Source organism: Dermochelys coriacea, chromosome 3, assembly GCF_009764565.3.
Source record: "Dermochelys coriacea isolate rDerCor1 chromosome 3, rDerCor1.pri.v4, whole genome shotgun sequence".
NCBI classification, from domain to species: domain Eukaryota; kingdom Metazoa; phylum Chordata; order Testudines; family Dermochelyidae; genus Dermochelys; species Dermochelys coriacea.
The window spans coordinates 122,709,199-122,729,134 of record NC_050070.1 but is presented as its reverse complement, the minus strand read 5'-3'; the positions used below and the strand labels follow the sequence as shown (position 1 = coordinate 122,729,134).

The 19,936-nt window shown below is 39.8% G+C and overlaps 1 protein-coding gene across 1 annotated transcript in view; it reads left to right on the top strand.

The window, feature by feature from the left end:
* LOC119853184 (plasminogen-like) overlaps positions 1-19,936 on the top strand; it is a 61,228-nt gene that overhangs the window by 20,709 nt on the left and 20,583 nt on the right. Inside the window, exons 4-12 of the mRNA XM_038395897.1 lie at positions 2,284-2,398; positions 3,645-3,784; positions 5,920-6,040; positions 8,619-8,737; positions 10,545-10,707; positions 11,728-11,858; positions 13,086-13,251; positions 18,158-18,345; positions 19,136-19,284. Coding sequence (XP_038251825.1) covers positions 2,284-2,398; positions 3,645-3,784; positions 5,920-6,040; positions 8,619-8,737; positions 10,545-10,707; positions 11,728-11,858; positions 13,086-13,251; positions 18,158-18,345; positions 19,136-19,284 — 1,292 coding nt within the window. The remainder of the gene's footprint in view (positions 1-2,283; positions 2,399-3,644; positions 3,785-5,919; positions 6,041-8,618; positions 8,738-10,544; positions 10,708-11,727; positions 11,859-13,085; positions 13,252-18,157; positions 18,346-19,135; positions 19,285-19,936) is intronic.

The window sequence follows — 19,936 nt, the reverse complement described above, 5'->3', positions numbered from 1 at the left end:
CCGTATTTGGACATATCAATTTGTAAATTGTTAACCCAAATGAACATGGGCTTGAGTTTAGGGTTCAAAGTTGGTTATTTGTTAACAGATGGAAAAAAAACCTAAAGGTTATATAAACTGTCAGAAGTTTATTCAAACAAAAAGAGTTTGTGTCAGCACTTGACTGCTTCAGTGTTCATTACTTCAGATTTTTGAATGTGAACACATTGCAAAACTACTTAGAGTATACAAAAGGTTCCTAACTAAAAATTCTATGTTAGACTGCCTATTTATCCATAAGTATAGTCTGGCCAGATTAGAAATAGGCCTGAATCAGAACCCCAGATCCAAATACCTCTCAATTTTAGGAAAATCTGGACCCCCATCCATAAGCAAGCAGTAAACCTAATTCTCCTCTTACTGTACCTAGGTAAATCAATTTTATGTCAATTGAGTTACTCCAGATTTACAATGATGTATATAAAAGGATAATTATGCTCCTACGGTAGTTTTGGTGCAGGTTACGTTGCGAAATTTTGAAGCAAAACTGAGAAACAACAAAAATTCTCCATAGCCAATGTTTAAAAACACTGAAACCAACCTGATGAAACCCAGCCCTTCTCAGTTAGAGAAAAGGTCACTTTGTTACCAGGAGCAGGGGAGACACTGAGCATTGACATGGGTGCTTGTGCATGGGAAATGGGTGAATGGGGAGGAAAAATAAAGGATGTCAGAAGTCCCCTGAAAAAAAAAATCACCACCTAGGCCTATTCCAGATCCTCTAAAAACAAATACCGAGTAAAACCTGTCCTAAATGACCAAACAAGGGACTGTCAAAAATTGGTTGCTTAATGGAGGTCGCGTAATAAAAGTGGAGCAGGATTGTATTAGAATGCTTGGTGACACTTGTGGTAAGTCAGTTTAAACAAGTGCATGCCAGTAAAGTTTATCTCCTGTACAGGTTTCATTGTGGTAAACTGTGCTAGAATGGTTCATACATGAACCAAGATGACACTCACCATTATTAGCTCATAAAATGAAGAATTTGTAAGCCTCAAGGTTGCACTAATTTGCACCTGGGGACCAACCTGGCCCCAGGAAATAAGAAAGACTGCAGCATGATGAATGTTGTTTTTTAATGGTGACCACCAGATAGGAATGGAGTTTAAGTGCATGCTGTATGTCACTGCAAATGGGCACGGTTGTGAAGAGTCAATCAGAGATGCTGCTGTTCAACATCTGCAATTTTAGATGCCCAACCCAAAGGCAGCCCTAGTTCCATCAGCACTAGCCTGGTCAGCACTGAGCCCTAGAGTTGTCAACTGCTCTGTAGTCTTAGTCACAGGTTCCTTGATTTGGGCATGGTTTTTCCAGACCTCAAAGGCCAGTCTTGGATGGCTGCAAGGGGACTGGACAAATCACTGACAACTTAGGCTTTCAGTGCTACTGGTCATTTTACATCTTCAAGACTATCTTCATAAGGAAATGATATAGCTAGGGTGACATCCTGGCCCCACTGAAGTCACTGTCAAAATTCCCATTTACTTCAATAAAGCCAGGCTTTCACACAATTAGGCCAGTCCCACAAAGGCCAGCATGGCCCAAAATTCAAAGTTTGGCTCTATCAGACTCATCCAGCTTCATCTTGTGCAGTGGTGACTCATGGTTTCAACATAATTCCATAAATGAGTCAAGTTTCATTCATGAGCAGGGGGATCTCAGTGAAACACATGGTCTGTGTTTACTGTTTGTAACAAAACCCAAACCTGAATAGGTCTGAGTTACAAAATTCCACCTTTTGAATCTCCAAAGTTCAGGCATTTTTAGATCTGTGATTCTTTCTGGGGCCCACTCTGCCTTAAATCAGGTGAGTTTCATCTGCTTTTAGGTTTTGTTGAAAATATTTTGTACAGCTTTACTTGTAATAGAGCAACACAAACACAGAGGCAATAAGAACAACTATGTTTTATTCCACTCCCAAGAAGGGAGCATTATAGCTATTGTAATCTGAACCCACCCTTCAAGAACAACCATAATTTGTTATATCTGTTTCCCGAAACATTTTTGGTTTTTGGTCTTTACATAAACATTCAAGTGACCTTCCTTATGTATGTCATTAAAATTTGCAAACTAACCTATTTTTACTATAGCACAACTATGGGGTTTTGGAGAGTGGGGGCAAGAGAAGATTTGGAATATGGGTATTTAGGCTGATTAGCATGTGTGTAGAATCTGTATATAGTAATTTAATTCAAACAGATGTGACATTATGATACTGATAGATAAAAATGTATTTCGTGTCAGTGTATCTTTTAGAATGCAGGACTGGTAAGGGGAAGGACTATAGAGGAACAGTATCTAAAACTCAGAATGGTGTGCCCTGCCAGAAGTGGAGAGACAGTAAACCTCATATACCTAAGTATGTCCTTTTCATATTTGTGTATATGTTATTCTGAACCTATTCCAAACCATCCATATTAAATGTGTACTAAAGAATTTTATAGTGTATATCATTAATGCAAGTTGTTCAACATTCAAAGTCATTGGTAAGAAATCATTTCCTCCTTGTCTCAATCACTGTGATCTCTACCTGTTCTCACAAAGACCTGCAAGGCTGACATATTTCTAAGCATCTATGAAATTTATCCTTCAGTGATTCAAGGGGATGTACTAGATGACCTAAAGGATGATTTAAAAGATAGCATTCCTGGCCAAATTTGGTGGTCCTTAAGTAAGCAAAACATTCATTGGATGAAATCCTGGCTCCGTTGAAGTCAGTGGCAAAACTTCCACTGACTTCAATGGGGCTAGGATTTCACCCATTCACTTCAATGAGTGCTAAAAGTGGCAAAGGAAAAAGAAGTTATATCATCTTATGGGAGAGCCCCTTGCATGTTTCCATGACAATATTTTATGGCATTAAATGAGAAGCCGTCAACAAGATCGAACTGTTAACCTCCCATTCATACAGGATGTATTAGTATCACATGCAAGTTGTTGACAACTCTCATGTATTTACAAAAAGAAAAGGAGTACTTGTGGCACCTTAGAGACTAACAAATTTATTAGAGCATAAGCTTTCGTGAGCTACAGCTCACTTCATCGGATGCAAGTGAGCTGTAGCTCACGAAAGCTTATGCTCTAATAAATTTGTTAGTCTCTAAGGTGCCACAAGTACTCCTTTTCTTTTTGCGAATACAGACTAACACGGCTGCTACTCTGAAATCTCATGTATTTAGTTAATGCCCTTTTTTGCGTTCCCCAGGAAAGTGTTCTGTACGAAATATTGCTCTTTTTTAACTATGTGTGTTAGAAAAACACAGTAGGCAGTTATTGATGGACCTCAGACCCTGGCAGTCCAACAGCAACAATCTGTTGGAAGTGTAAAAGAGCATTCTGGGGCTATGAGGCTGTCATATTTCCTACAAACTGTAGATATGAAACTGTTGGCTTTTCTCCAGAGTCATCAAAGAACTGACATCCAGTAGCTATGAAGAGGCTACTAATGACAGCCACAGAATACTCTTCAGATAAGAGTTTCAACTCTGAGCAACCAAAGGGAGCATCTATTTCCTTGGCCTTTCATGTGTATGACTAGAGTCCAAAATCACTGAGAAATTAGGACATTTCACTTTCGCTGTAATGGCATTTTTATTTTATTTCAGTTATACACCTGACAACAGGCCCCTTGCAGGGTTAGAGGCAAACTACTGCAGAAATCCTGATGAGGATGAAAAAGGACCCTGGTGTTACACAACAGATCCTAATACCAGATTTGATTACTGTAACATCCAAGAATGTGAAGGTCAGGATACACACACCAAAGATCTTTTTACATCACCATATCTCTAAGTATGTTAAATTGTGCAAGTGCTTTTTTTTCAAAGTATGGAAAATATTAGCTCCCTGACCCCATTATCTCTTTGTTTGAGACCATGCCAACAAACTTGAATCCAGAAGCTGCAAAAAACTTCCTCAGGTGAGTAGTCTTTATTCAAGTGACTTGCAGGATCAAGCCTCTTATTGTTCTTTTGGATATCCTCAGTGGTATTGAAACAGTTCCCTAAGGTCAACATACAAGTACATGTGTTCCAGAGGATATATCCTTTTGACAATGACAGAGGAGGACATCTTTTCTTGGTTAATATTATTGTACTGCATTAGTATCACATCCTATTTTTAATCATCAGACCGATCCCTCCATAATATATCTAAAAACATCAAAAGCTGAGGACCTGGCCCATTTTTGTGGTAGTTAATATGGCTATTACCGTTGGCCTTAATTCAGCAAGGCTCTTAAGCACAAACCTAACTTTAAGCATGTTAATAATCCCATTGATATCAATAGGTCCCCTCATTTACTTAAGATCGGGCATGCGCTTAAGTACCTTACTGACTCAGGGCCTTGTTTGTTTGACCTTGTTCTTGGATGTTATCTTTCGTGGCAAAATGCCATAATTCTGTCTGGAAACTTTCAAAACTAAAAAATAGAGTTTTGGCACTTCCCAATGGTTTTGTTTCAGCATCCCACTTCAGAGTCACTTAACATTTCCATTATAACAGCTCCTTCCCAGATCATTGTATGGTACGAAAGGACTCATCATTAGAGACAAGCCTGATCCAAAAATCTGGATCTGAAGAAACTCCTATTTGAGGGAGTTAAAAAAACAGATACAGATCTCAGTTTTGTGCTTCAGGTCCATTTGTGCTTTGAATTCAGATACAGCCAGGACTTAGCATGAAAGTTCTCAACAAAAAGGATGTCTCCCTGAATGGCTTAAATTGTATAAATGTTTAATAGATATCACGGAATCACTATTTTTGGTTGGTTTTAGATACTTTTTGATCTGTTCTAACAAGAAAATGGTATGTGAAAAGAAAAGAAAAGAAAAGAAAAGAAAAGAAAAGAAAAGAAAAGAAAAGAAAAGAAAAGAAAGATTGACCTGACGATCATAGTCATGCAGACAATGTCCATTGACACCAGTGGGAGTTTTGCATGCAGACATATGGCATGGGCCAGCCCTGAAAATCTTGCAGTCACATAGAATTTGATTCAGTTGATGAGCATAAGCACCATGAACTTCTAGGGATCCTTTGCTCAGTGCATAAAGAGATTAATCTTGGTTCAACTCCCTATTCTAAACATATGGCTCTTCCTTTATTATCCTTCTATAACTCACACAGACAATTCTACTGAACCCAGGTGTGACTTCCTCTGCCACATGGAACACAATTCACTTGCAGGGTTTAAACTAGAGTAAATGGTGATTCTCTGTAACTTAAAGTCTTTAAACCATGATTTGAGGACTTCAGTAACTCAGCTGGAGGTTAGGGGTCTATTACAGCAGTGGGTGGATGAGGTTCTGTGGCTGGCAATGGGCAGGCGGTCAGACTAGATGATCTTGATGGTCCCTTCTGATTTCAAAGTCGAATCTATGAAACTTAATGGATTATGTTCAGGAAATCAAATGAACATCAATCCAGAAAGCTGGCCTTGCCATAGTCTGATTGTTGAGAGTAGTGGGAGAATGTTAGCTGTTTAGTCATCATATTACATCCCATGGAACCAGAGTCTTCATTATCCAAGTCATTACTCTTTAAAGGAAGCTATGTTGCAAAGGAAGCTTCTACAGTAATATATACATCCTAACAGCTCCTTAGGAATCTTCTTGTCATATCATAGTTTTTTAATTGTAATTTTCATTGTTTTTATTTTAAAAGATACACTATAGTGTAACAAATAAGCCAAATAAAATAAATCTATTTAAGTAGGTGAAGTCACCCACCAGTAGAAAGACCCTTGCCATTTTAGAATAGTTCTTCACTCTAGTTTTGTCTTCTAATTGGTCTCTTGAGCTGATGGCAAGTCCAAACGGAAAGTTTCTGGACCAATGCTATTCTTGATTTTTTCTTTGTTTTCACTCCTGCTTGTCCATACAGAAGAGTGTATGCATTGCAGTGGCGAAAACTACCAAGGCAAAATCTCCCAAACCGAGTCTGGGATTGAGTGCCAGCACTGGGATGCTCAGGAGCCTCACTCTCATGGGTACATCCCTTCAAAGTAAGTCATAACCAGTAATAAAATAACTGATCAGCTAGATGGACCAAAGACCAGGGAAATAGCCCCTGGGGTCTTGAGCCAGGAGGGAAAAAAGATGGTTAAATTATTTTTCATAGTAATTTTCCATTTTCATGTTGATACTACTTGATCATGTTTTTTGGTGGCCAACCTCTCCCTTGGCCATTTGAGCCAATACTTTTTGCTTGTACTTGACGTTTTGCTTGTTTGCCATATTAATACCATTGGCAGCCTTTGGGAGTGTGTGTGTGTGTGTGTGTGTGTGTGTGTGTGTGTGTGTGTGAGGGAGATATGTTTTTAACATCCTTCCCTTAAAAAGAGAGGGCTGGGGAGGCAAAACGTTCTGTTTTGGTCCAGGGCAACAACAGGGTTGATCTGCTACCTCTCAGTACAATGGAAGAAGGTAAATCAACAATCCTTTCTCTTTTGTTTCTGTTTCTTTGGAGGCCACTCCAAGTTATCTGAAATTCAAACTAGGGAAAATTGTAGTGACTGAAGAACCTCAAAAGGCTCTGAGGTTTGGTTCTGATAATAATTAATAATAATAATACCTAACATGTACACGCAACTTTTCATCTATAGATCTCAAATTACTTTACATTGCTAAGCATCATAGTCCTCATTTTATGGATGGGGAAACTGAGGCACGAAGAAGGGTTTTTTTAATAACTCATTGTTTTACTGTGTTTCCCCTGCCTGTCCCTTTCCACTTGTTGTCTCTTGTCTTATACTATATTTAAATTGTAAGCTCCTAGGGATGTTCTTTGTGCAGCGCCTTGCATATTGGGGTCCTGGTCCATTACTAGGGCTCCTAGGTGCTACAACAATACCAATAGCAAAACAAGCAAACAAATAACACCAATAATATAAGGGCAGAGATTTCAGAGATGCTCGACATCCAGAGTCCCAATGACTGGAGTTGTTAGGGCTGAGCACCTCTGACTATCAGGTCCTAAGTGGCTTGCCCAAAGTCACATAACAGCTCAGTAGCAGAGCAGAAGTAGAACTCAGGTCTCAACTCTCAGGCCAGTGCCTTATCCACTGGACTATGCTGCCATTCATAAAACCCATAATATCCACCTTGCAAAACTTGAATGCTTGGCCATATTTATCTGAAACTTTTAAGATCTTTTTAGTGCTTCCCACACTCAGCTGACATACAGAACATAGCTGGTGACATGATACCTCCTGAGGTGGCCCTTCTTTCTTGTCTTATGAATCAGAATGAACAAGTAAGAGGTTGAATCTGAAAGACAGTAACATTTTAAAATCACCCTCCCCCTTTTGTTAAAGACAGTCTCTAATCAATACATATTGAAACAGACAAGCTTACAGAATATCAGAAGAAAGATGAGATACTATTATGAAAGTTTTCTGCTCTGAGATCTTAAAAAAATGGAAACCAGAGAAACAGATTTATATGCTTCACAGCTTTAAGCTGACCTGCCAGGAAGGAATATCTCCCGCAATGTCACAGTATGGAACAAATTGGCTGGGTGGTGGTTTGGGGATTCCCTTCCTCTGAAGAACTGAGATTAGTACAGGAGTAGACAGCACAAAGGTTTGATCCCCTGGGGCAAATGTTTCATTTCTTTCTTTCTCTTTTATCTTCATCCCTCCCTCATGTTAAACCTGTTCTCTTCACCCTCTCCTTCACCACGACTGTCTCTGCTGACCCTGAAAGTTCAGGGAATAGAGAGATAGTGATTATGTCTAGACCCTGAGCAGTCAAGGGGGGAGGCAAGCGTCCTGCACCTTCTCCTACACATGTACAATCAGGAAGAGCTAATCACACCAACTGGTCCAAAATGTTGAGGGGAAAAGGAAAATGGAAAACTAGACATAGATCACTGAGAGCAGGGCACAACACAGTGGATCACATGAGCAATTTCAATTTATAGCAAATATATTCAGATTTTTAAAATTTTGTAGTATGATACATTGCATAGAGGTGAGCTACTTAGGAAACCGGCTAAACAAAGCAATATCTCCTTTTAAAAATAACTCACTGTTAGAGATGGGTCTAGTAATTCCTTTAGGCCCCAGTCCAGCAAAGGTCTTAAGCACATACATAAGTTTAAGGATGTTCTGCCTCCTTGTGTGCGTGCATCATGGTACAGTATTTAATTAAATGATCACATGCCATTTGCTGTACAAGACCCCTGTCTCATTCAGTGCACAGAATGGACAATGAATGAGGCTGTGGGTTGCAAAAAGAGAAAGGATGTTCTCTTATGGGTAAGAAACTGGACTGGGACTCTTATTGCTGGTCTGCCATAGCCTTTCTACATGATGTTAGGCAGAACTACCATAGCGCATATGAACAAGGGGCCCAAATGGAGGTTGCACGGGTAACCTTAATTCTGGCATTTCCTAACTTTTTGAGTGTTGACTTTGGAACCTTACTGTTCTTTTAATATAGTTTTTCCTATGGAATTTATATCTCATTCTTTAGCCCAGTATCAGAGTGTCCAAAAAAACCCCTTGTGCCCCAGAAGGGACAATTCATACTGTCAGCCATTAGTGAATTAGCTTCTTAATTTAAACTTCTAATTTTCAGCTTTCCAGAGAAGAATCTGAGGATTAATTACTGCCGTAATCCTGATGGCGAGCCTCGGCCCTGGTGTTTCACTACCAACCCCACGAAACGCTGGGAATTTTGTAACATTCCACGTTGCAGTAAGTGTTACTTATGGAGATTGTGGAACCCAAGTTAGCTATCACTGCAGGCAGTTGCAACAGATAGACGCTAGAACCAAAATGTAGGGAAAAGTTGGGGGTGAGATTGGAGGGTGGAATCCATCAACAAATATCCCAAGAAGAGCCTTCTGTACCAGGGAAAGTGCATCATTAATAGAATCATTTACTAAGTTCTACTCATTTAAACCTGGATAAATGCATTGAGGGTGATGGGGCTGCATAGGTTTACTGAGTGCATAATTTGCACAGTTGTCTCTGAAACTCAAATTTGCCCTGCAGAAATTTTATTACTGATGTTAGCACTAGAGGGAAATAACTCAGATTGACTCTCAGGATACATCTTCACTAGGGAAAAAAGGTTGTTTTTTTAAAAAAAACTCAAGTTAACTAACAGGTGGTCAAATCCTAGTGAAGTCAAGGCAGTTTGTAGTTTTCACAAGTGTTTGCAGGTCAAGGAAACTGTGGGGAAGCCTAGGATTTACCGTGGCCTGTTAACTCGTGAAAACTACAAACTGTGTTGCCATCACTAGGATTTTATCCTATGTTAGCTAACTCGACTTAAGAACACATCTTTTTTCCTAGTGAAGACAAGACCTCTGAGCTCAGGGCTAGCAGTTAAAAAAAATCCATTAAACTGAGCACATTTGACATGCAAATCACAAAGACAATAGATATGGTGCATCACAATGCCATTTTTAGACCAGAATTGCACTTTGAGGAGCAGGCTTATATTTATGCCATCAATCCTAGTCTTCTCAAGTATATGCTTTGCTCACTGCTTTATGAAGAAGCACATATTTGCTGGATAGAGATCAATTGAAACACCTATTTATTGATGGAGGATGAATATTTGACAGGTTTCTCAACAGTAAGAAATGGGTTGAGAAAGTGTAAGATCACTGATACTGAGTTTAGAACTTTAACTAGTTTTATGGAACATGTTGACCTTTTAGAACCTTATTATTCTCCCATCGGGAAATTATATGTACAGTCAAAATGCATGTTCATTTTAATCTTCAAGTTAAAAAAAACAAATAAATAAATGTGGATTCACAACCCAATGGTAGCTCCTTTATGCCTTTGAGGTACTCAGTGCTCTGATTCTCCTTGGAATACTTGTGGGCTGTGGCTAATAGACACCTGCCTTTCTTAATGCTTATTGCTTAAGTACCTGAGTAGTTCTAACCATCTTCCTTTCTTCAGCATTCTCCTTTTGCTGCCAGACGGTCTCAGGCTCCTTGTTCCAAGTCTTGCTCTTCCCATTAGATCTTCCCCCTCCAGATTTGTGTTTTAGCTCCAAAGGCCCTGCTGTGATGCTTCTCTTTACAACATCTCACAGGGCCTCATCCTCACTACCTCCTGTCCTGCCAATCTCTGCTCTTCCATCCTACCTCTCAGACTCAACTAGCCTTCCTCCGTCACCTCACCTCACCTCCATTGTGGTGAGATAGCTAGGATGGAGGAAAGGATGGATGGTTTAAATGTGGTCATGTTGCTGCCAGATGTTTCAGAGGGTTTGGCATAGAATAGAATTCATTCTTTGGAAAGTCTGATTCCTTTTGAAAATTGTATGGCAACTTAAAATCCAAGTGAGATGAGTCAAGACGGAATATCTATATGTTTTCTCTGTGCTTTGACTTATGTCCTGCCATAGCCTTCGGAAACCTCACTAGTATAGAAACAAAAAGTGCATGTTCCACATTATGCAAAGTTAAGCTGAGTTATGAAAAGTTAAGCTGACATATCTTGAAGGCACTGTTTATATTCATTTCCTTTTCTGGTATAGCTACACCACCACCACTTTCTGGCCCAGGACGTCAGTGCCTTTCAGGAAATGGAGAGGATTATCGAGGCAAGATAGGTGTCACTGTGTCAGGAAACACTTGTCAATGTTGGAATGCTCAGTTTCCCCACAAACATGCCAGGACTCCGGAGAGCTATCCCTGCAAGTATGTAAAACCTCTTTATTATTTGGTGCCTGCTGGAAGTACCAAGGAACACAGTTATTTCATGGTGATGTAGACATAATATTGAGGTTAGCACAATTTTTCTCCAACTATATTGCTAAGTTCTCCTTTCTCCATATTATTTCAGCTCTCTCATTATTATTCTTTAATTTCTTCACTTGATCCTGCTCTTTGATTTTTCCTGTGTTCCTCCTCTTCATTTCTTATTCTTATGTACTTGCATCTTCCGCTCTGACATTCGTGCTCATCCTATTCTTCTTTTCCCTTCTCACATCTATCCTTTACTGTGTTCCATACCCAAGTGCTTCCATGTAGAATAAGAGTGTTAGAAAAGTTATTTTTCCCAGTGATGATACTGTTCCACAATGTGCTTTATCTGCACTACTATTGGTGTCCTATCACAAGTGAAGGAAGCACAAGTGTGATCCACTGGTGAACGTGTATTACAGATTCTCCTCTGTGCTGATCTGCAGAGGATATGAGCTGTTTTACAGCCTCCAGTTATAGAGCCTTGGCTCTTAAACTCCATCTGTAGTAGCACATGCTTTAAGTCTCCAGTTCAATATGATCACTGCTATCTTGGCCAACATACCAGGGACCTCCAGAGCTAAAAGCTTGAGCAGCTACAATTTGAGCTGAAGAGTCAAGGCTGTAAAACTAGGGTTTGTAACAACTCATATCCTCTGTGGATCAACATAGAGGGGAACCTGTAATATTCACCTGGGGTTACATAAGCATCAGAAAAGCTGCTCATATTCTTAGAATGTGGACCTCTCTTACCTAGAATGCTGACCAGACTCACAACAATAATGCACACAATAATAATTGCAGTAATTTGTCTTTATTACGGATAAATGTAATTACTGAGCAACATTTTGCTGAAGTAGTGAATCACAATAAATACAATAGTAAACAGGTGAGGAAACATTCCCCACCCCCTTATTCTCGGCCATTATCAGATTTCCACCAGAAGCTAATTTTCACATAGTGCTTTTATTTCAGGGCTTTAGAAGAAAACTACTGTAGAAACCCTGACGGTGAGATCAAGCCATGGTGTTATACCAACAACAGCACAAAACGATGGGAATACTGTAACATACCCAGCTGTGATGAGACAGATGCAGTAAACACTGGTAAGGAGAGTGGATGCACCTGTGATATGGAAGTTGAAGGAATAGTGGGAGACAGTCATTCTTTTTTTGTACCAATTGCAAATAAATCATTGTTTATTCATATTTTTATTAATGTGTTGATCTGAACACTGCAAACCACATCTGAACATTAGTGGAAGGTCGAACCTGTTGAGGGTAGGATTTAAGTCTGGTGGGAAAGTGCAGTGTGAGGAAGAAAGGTTTTACATCATATTGTTCCGCTGACTGCCTCGGCTTTGGAAAAGTTACTGAGCAGTGGGCTTACGGAGTTTCATTTTTCCTTTTGAACTTAGTAACTTTTCTAACATCAGAGAAGATTTAAAAGTGTGGAAAAAGTTAAAAACAGGAAAAAATGAAAAATTAAAACCCTAGAAAGCATTAATCGATTGCATTCAATGGCAAGGAAAGAAAAAAATGGAGATAAAGCAGAAAAACATAGTAATTAAAAATTCAATAAATATTCCATTTTTGAAAACTGAAATGAAAATTTTCCCTTTGTTTCAAAATTTCTCATTGCAATTGTTTTAAAAATGGTTAAAATGACATTTCTCTGTTACAAATGATTGTTTTGGACAAAACTCAATTTTTTGATGAGAAAATTTTGGACTCAAAAATTTTGACTAGCCCTACAAATGATACAAGTACAGTAGGATCCCAGTTACCCAAATTGCTTGGCACCATCCAGTATGTGTACATACATCAGATGTGTGTCCATCGATAACAAATCAATAGAAGCTTCAATAATTTAAGAGAAAACATCAGCCTCCAAACTCCAACCCCTGAAAAATCTAACCCAACACTTCCACTTGTTTACATATCCTAACTAACAATCCCAAACTCTTTCAGTACAAACAAAGGGAAATCATCACAATGCAAGATCAATCCAAACACTAGAAATATATCTGATATAAAAGCACAACTTTGGATTCACATTCTGAACTTTGTGATTCTCTAATCCAAGTATGTCCATAAACACAAAATTGAAACTGAGATTGCATCTAAGGAACAGCATCTGACTCATGAAGGTAACCCATTAAAATCTTCCATACATCCTCAGAAATGCCCTTTCTTCTTGTCATAAGAAGGTACCTGTGACAGGCAGGCTAATCACTCTGACTTGTTTGTTTATTGCTTTTATTTGATTTTTCTGTGCTCATTTATCAAAGTCAAATTCACCTTTAAAGCACTGCTTTTTATTGTTCATTACAGATGCAATTGTGCTTCACCAAGGTCCAGTCATTGAGGATTGCTTTCGAGGCACTGGCCTGAGTTACCGTGGCACAACTTCGTTGACTATCTCAGGAAAGAAATGCCAAGCATGGAGATCAATGTCTCCTCACAAACACACAAGAACCCCAGAGGCATATCCAAATGCGTATGTTTACTTCATCCACTATCACAAAGTCAGTGTAGGCATTGTCCAGAAATCTATTAATTGTGCCATCAACGTAAAGGGACACTGTCAAGTTAAAATTCACACTGCAAACAAATTTCTTTACCAATTTACTAAGAGTGCCTTGAGAGAGAGACTTTTAAAATCCAATTCAGTTGTTGCTATTTTACGTCTTTGTTTAATTGTTTTAGTTTCTCCCACTTGGACAATGAAAATCAGCTAAGCCAGCTTCACTTTCAGGATCTTAATACTGCAGTGGTTTCAAACACTGCAAGAGGATGTATTTCATTTAAAATAACATGTTTCATTATTATTTTTTAAACCAATGAAACATTTATATTGGTCTAAGATTTTAAAAAAGCTTGTTTTCAGAAAAGTTAAATTCTGGGCTAAATGTAAGTACTGTATATTGTCTTTTTAAATTGCTCTTAAAGAAATTAAGAGTTGTCATAAATATTCCAAGAATCAGACTTATGGACAAATTCTGCCATCAGATCCATACTGTAGGTCATAGAAGTATGCACTGTGTTATGTATTTGAGAATCTGACAGCTGCCTTTAAACCTGCTCCAGAACAGTGTATGGGAGAATCTAAGAAAATGGAAATTACTTATATGGATACAAATAATGTTGCAATACATACAGCTCAGGAATATGTATAGTATTGCTAAATTATATGTATTTTGTGACTGCTGTAGTCATAATTAGGAGATGGGGGTTGGGAATATTATATCCAGTCCTTAACTACCCTGACAGTTAAGAAGTTTTGCCTAATGTTAAACTTAAACCTCCCTTGCTACAATTTAAGACCCTTGCTTCTTGTCCTATCCTCAGCAGTTAAGAAGAAGAATTTATCTCCCTCTTCCTTGCAACAACCTTTTATGTACTTGAAAACTGATATGTCCCCTCTCAGGCTTCTCATCTCCAGACTAAACAAACCCAGTTTTTTTCATTCTTCCCTCATAGGTCATGTTTTCTAGACCTTTAATCATTTTTGATGCTCTTCTCTGGACTTTCTCCAATTTGTCCACACTTTCCTGAAATGTGGCACCCAGAACTGGACACACTACGCCAATTGAGGTCTAATCAATGTGGAGTAGAGCAGAACAATTACTTATCATGTCTTGCTTATAACACTCCTGCTAGTACATCCCAGAATAATGTTTGCTTTTTTTTTTGCAACAATGTTACACTGTTGACTCATATTTAGCTTGTGATCCACTATGGCCCCTAAATCCCTTTCTGCAGTACTCCTTCCTAGGCAGTCATTTCCTGTTTCGTATGTGTGCAACTGATTGTTCCTTCCTAAGTGGAGTACATTGCATTTGTCCTTATTGAATTTCTTCATATTTGCTTCAGATCATTTCTCCAATTTGTCCAAATCATTTTGAATTTTAATCCTGTCCCCCAAAGCACCAGCAACCTCTCCCGGCTTGGTCTCGTTCATAGATGTTATAAGTGTACTCTCTATGCCATTATCTAAATCACTGATAAAGATATTGAACAGAACTGGATCCAGAACTGATTCCTGTGGGACCGCACTTGATATGCCCTTCCAACTTGACTGTGAACCACTGATAACTACTCTCTGGGAAGAGTTATATATTATATTAGCCTTTTTTACAACTGCATTATATTGTTGTCTCATATTCAACAAAGTGCTTGTAAAACCCTCCCAGTTTAGCATCGTCTGCAGATTTTATAAGCATATTCTCCACTCCATTATCCAAGTCATTAATGAAAATATTGTGTAGTACCAGACCCAAGACTGATCCCTGTAGGACCCCACTAGATATGCTCTCCCAGTTTAATAGCAAACCATTGCATAGCAAACCTACTCATTGAGTAGGGTCTCTCAACCAGTTGTGCATCCATCTTATAATAATTTTATTTAGACCTCATTTCCCTAATTTGCTTATGAGAAAGTCCTATGGGACTGTGTCAGAAGACTTATTAAAATACTATATCACATCTACTGCTCCCCCCAACACATACCTACCAGTTCTCTAAGTTTGCTTTTTTCAAAGTCCTTTGTTCTTCTTCTGCTTCTCACTCCTTCCCTTCCCTATAATCATGAGATCTATCGCTTCATGGTCACTTTCACCCAAATTGCTTTCTGCCTTCAGATTCACTATCAATTCCTCCCTGTTGGTCAGAATCAAATCTAAAATGTCTGTTCCCATGGTTACTTCCTCCACTTTCTGAAATAAAAGGCTGTCCCTGATACATTCCAAGAACTTACTAAAAATTTTGTATTCTGCCGTATTACTTTTCCGATAGATGGCTGGGTAATTAAAATCTCCTATTACTACCAGTTCTTGTGTTTTGGAAATTTCTGTTTTTTGTTCTAGAAATGCCTCATCCACCTCCTATTCCTGATTAAGTGGACTGTAGTAGACCCCTGCCATGACATCACCCTTTTTTCCCCCTTTTATCTTTACCCAGAGACTTTCAACTGGTCCGGCTCTTTCTTCCATCTGGACCTCAGAACCAGTGTATATATTATGGATGTATAATGCAACCCCTCCTCCCTTTTTTTTTGGCTTCCCTTCTTGAATAAGCTATACCCCTCTATACAAATATTCCAGTCATGAGACTTGTGCCGCAAAATCTCTGTGTTGCCAGTTAAGTAATAATTTACTTTATGTACTAACACTTCAGTTATTCTGTTTATTCCCCATACTCCTTGCATTTGCGTATAGGTATCTAAAAATATGCTGGTCTCTGTTATGCACAGTAAATAAATAACTAGGAAACCCATCTTGGATTGACAAATTGGAATGAGGGGTGGTGGGATCAATGTAAATAGCTACACACTGGGCTTCTTAACACTCACTTCTGCCTTCTTTAGTCTGTCCAAAATAAAGAAGCTTAAATAATCATCCTGTCACAGCTCTCTAACCATGTTATTGTCTTCTCAAGGCCTTTCCTGGAGTCCCTGTCTCTTTCAACGTAACTCCTAGTTGAAACCCTGCTTACATGTCATCTGCACTTTGACCAACTGTTTGCTCCTTTTGCCTCCTCCTCCAAGTTTGGCCTCTTGTGCCATTTTTCATGCTTCTACCTGTACCTGGAAATACATCCTTTTTTTCTGTGCACCACACATCTCTCTTCTCCACTTTTAAATATCTGCTCAGTATCCACTTCTGTGGCCTTACTTTCCACAGTGTCCTCCATTCCTGTGCTCTAATAAATTTGTTAGTCTCTAAGGTGCCATAAGTACTCCTTTTCTCCATTCCTCTACTATCTGCTTCTCCTCTCTTGCCGCACCTCAGTCTCTGATTAAATATACCTGTATTTATATGACTAGCAAACTACATATTATATGACCCACATTCTTTTCATCAAATCCTCATCCCTCTTTTCCATATCCATTTCATCCTCCTTCATGTTCTTTTAAGTGTCTCTATTTTATGCCCCAACATTGCAAACGCATATGCATGGGAGTTGTCCCAATAAATTCAGTGGGACTATTCTCACACATAAAGTTATTCACATGCAAAAGTGTTTGCTGGGCCTTAGACCATAAGAACTTCGAGGAAAGGGCCTGGTATTTTCTTAATTTTTATTTTAAAAAATCCTTCATTTTGATTTCTAAAAGCAACCCCCCTCCTTCATCTCCCCCCTCCCCATCCTGCTGCAAAAAGTTCTGGATCTGTTTGAATATTTATTAATATATAATTGCTAAGGCCCTACTTGAATTGCAGGATGATTGTCAAAAAATTGTGGCTGAGTTGCAGGCAAGCCATGGAAAAATTGCAGAAAAGTAATAATGGTAATAAAGTCCATTATTTCTTTTCTGTGATTTTCCACTGTCAGCCGCCCGGACCTGAGAGCAGAGGGCCCACGGCTGAAAGTGGGTTGGGGCAGCCAGGGCTCCTGTTGTCAGCGCCATGCATGGTGGGGCTCCTGCTGTCAAAATTGCGGTGGAAGCTAATACTGTGGAATCCACATTTTCTACAATATCGCCAGTTAAGTAGGGCCTTAATAATTGCATATTTTCTACTATTGTATACAGTTATTTGTCTTTATTAAAAATAATATTATGACACCAATCATTACTCAGCAAATCATTATATTGGTATAGCTTTTGGCTAAAATTCTGCAAATGTTGTTTTATGTTTCCTCATGCATAAAAAAGGATCATGTTACCAGTTATGATGTCAATATGAACTTCAGCCCTCTGCTGATATATTAGCCATAAAGGATGTTTTCTTTTCACATGGTGGCAATAGAATTTCTGCTATATATGTTAAATAAATGTATTATGACAAAATGGCCAGTGTTGGTACAGTAGGTCCCATGCTTTTCTTGGCAGGGGGCTAAGACGCTACCCTTTGCCGCTGCTCTTGGGGCACCAAGGGCCCTGTTAGTGGCCCAGGAAGGTGGTAGAGGAGGGAAGCAGGGGAGGGGTCTGGGTTTGCTCCTCACTCTGAGCCCCTGTCAACCCCTGCAGGTTTCTTCCCCTCTTCCCCCTTGGGTAGGGTTACCCTCCGTCCTTGACGCTGCGGAGAGAGTCTTCCTGCCATGCTGAGGCAGGGTCTCCCTTCCTTCTGTTTGCTAGTCTTTCAAATCTCAGCAACACACCTCCAAACTCCAGTCCTCTCTCCTTCCTCACACCCCCTGATTGCCTGTAGCAGGGAGGTTTATTAGGTTCCTGTCAGGGCCTTAATTGACTACAGGTGCTCCAATTAACCTGTAGCAACCCTCCCTAGTCTAATTAGCCTAGGGCTTATATATTTCCCCTCTCCCACTGCTCCCTGGCCCTGCTGTATCACAATACATAATTTCTTTAGTGTCTACATGCATACCATGTTTTTATAGGACGTTCCAGTAAACTCTTTTAGTGCCATAGCATGAATAAGAACACACTGTATTTACATTTGTAGGGACTTGAAGCAGAACTATTGCAGAAACCCAGATGGTGATAGAGCCCCGTGGTGTTACACCATTGATCCTACTGTGAGATGGGAATACTGCAATCTGAGGCGGTGTGGCAATGTACAATTGTCTTTACCAAAACCCCCTCGGACAACGATGGCATCAACCCTTCATACAACGACACCCACCCAAACAGGTAACCAGCAAAATATAATCATTATGTAAAAGACCTATAGCATTTAATATGACTTCCATCCATCAAAATGCTTCAGTAGGTACTTAACTTTAAGCATGTGAACAGTCCCATTGAAGCCAGTGCTTAAAAACTTGCAACATCAAGCTTTTATGCATTGTTGCTTCAGACACATGCCTGAGGCCCTGGCTCCTTGATTCATGTGAGGTCATCTGTATCTAACCTTTTCTTTAAAAAATATTCTAACACTAAAGGCTGCCAGGAAAAGCTTACACTGGGGCCACATCTTGAAGTGATGCATGATGTCTGTGTAAGTTTTCAGAGAGCCTGAAACCATTGCTCAGAAGTTGGAACTGCCCCATTCATCTTCATTAATTGTTAACTCTGAAACCTGCGGCTCTACTGAGAAAGCCCCAATGACACCAACCAAGCAAGGAACTTGCTGTAATGGGAGCTTTTTCAATTGTTTTTTTCCCAGTCCGATTGTAAAAGATATTTAGCCTGACATTTTATGAAATAAAATTGGAATTTCATAAAATTGCTCTAAATTCACACATTTTGTGAATTGCCAACACACATTTTGACAAAAAACAAACAACATTTTCATTATCAGTATTTTCCCATCTCCAGCAATATCCTAGCCTACGCTATCTTATACGTTCTTATACCATCCTGCTAGTTTCTTTTTCTGCTATACCACAGGGCATGTAAGTACCAAAAGTACATAACCTCTGAATTTGGCAGAGTGATACACAGCAAAGAATCACCCTCTTGTTTTCTCTCCTGGCTGCAGACTGTGTAGTTGGCAACGGTAAAGACTATCGTGGCACAATAGCAACCACTGGAAGTGGCAAGACTTGTCAAGAATGGAGTTCTCAGAAACCTCACGGCCATGATTATTTCACGCCAGTGACTCATCCACGGGCAGGGCTGGAGAAAAACGTAAGCAGCAGTTCTGACAATACTTCCTGCCATTGAGCAGTCATTCTTTCCACTCTGCCATGTTTGTGGAACACTGAAGAACTCTTCCTAATTTACTTTACTTTTCTCAGAACAAACTAAGAACCTGATCATGTAAATCTCTTATTCAAGTGAACATATCTGCAGGTAGCCTCCCCTGCTGGAAGGAGCAGTTTGCGGTAGCAGCAGCAGCAGGGACAGAAGGGAAGGACACAAGACTGGCTCCAGGCTTCTCCAGCCACAGCACACTCCTCAAACACCCCTCTAGACAGCATCTGTGACCCATCCCAGGACACAGCCACCCCACAGACACCCTCCTACTCCAGTGCCCCTCTAGCTACCCTGACACTCCTCCCTGCACCCAACAGCTGCTGAGTTTTGTGTGGTTCCATATCCTACCCCTGCCATGGCTTGAGGCAGGATGTGTGTGGGACATGGTGTGCACTCTTAGCATCGCCAATTCCCTCAATGTCATCCTCAGTAATGTGGTTTTGGCCTCCACTGGAACCAGACTCCCAAAGATGTGAGAAACTCTAGCTCCAAACCCCACTGGGGAATAAACTCCCTCTGATTGGCTGCCTGCCCCACTTCCCTGCCTCCTGTGGTGGAGCAGGGCTGTGCTCTCCTCCCCATA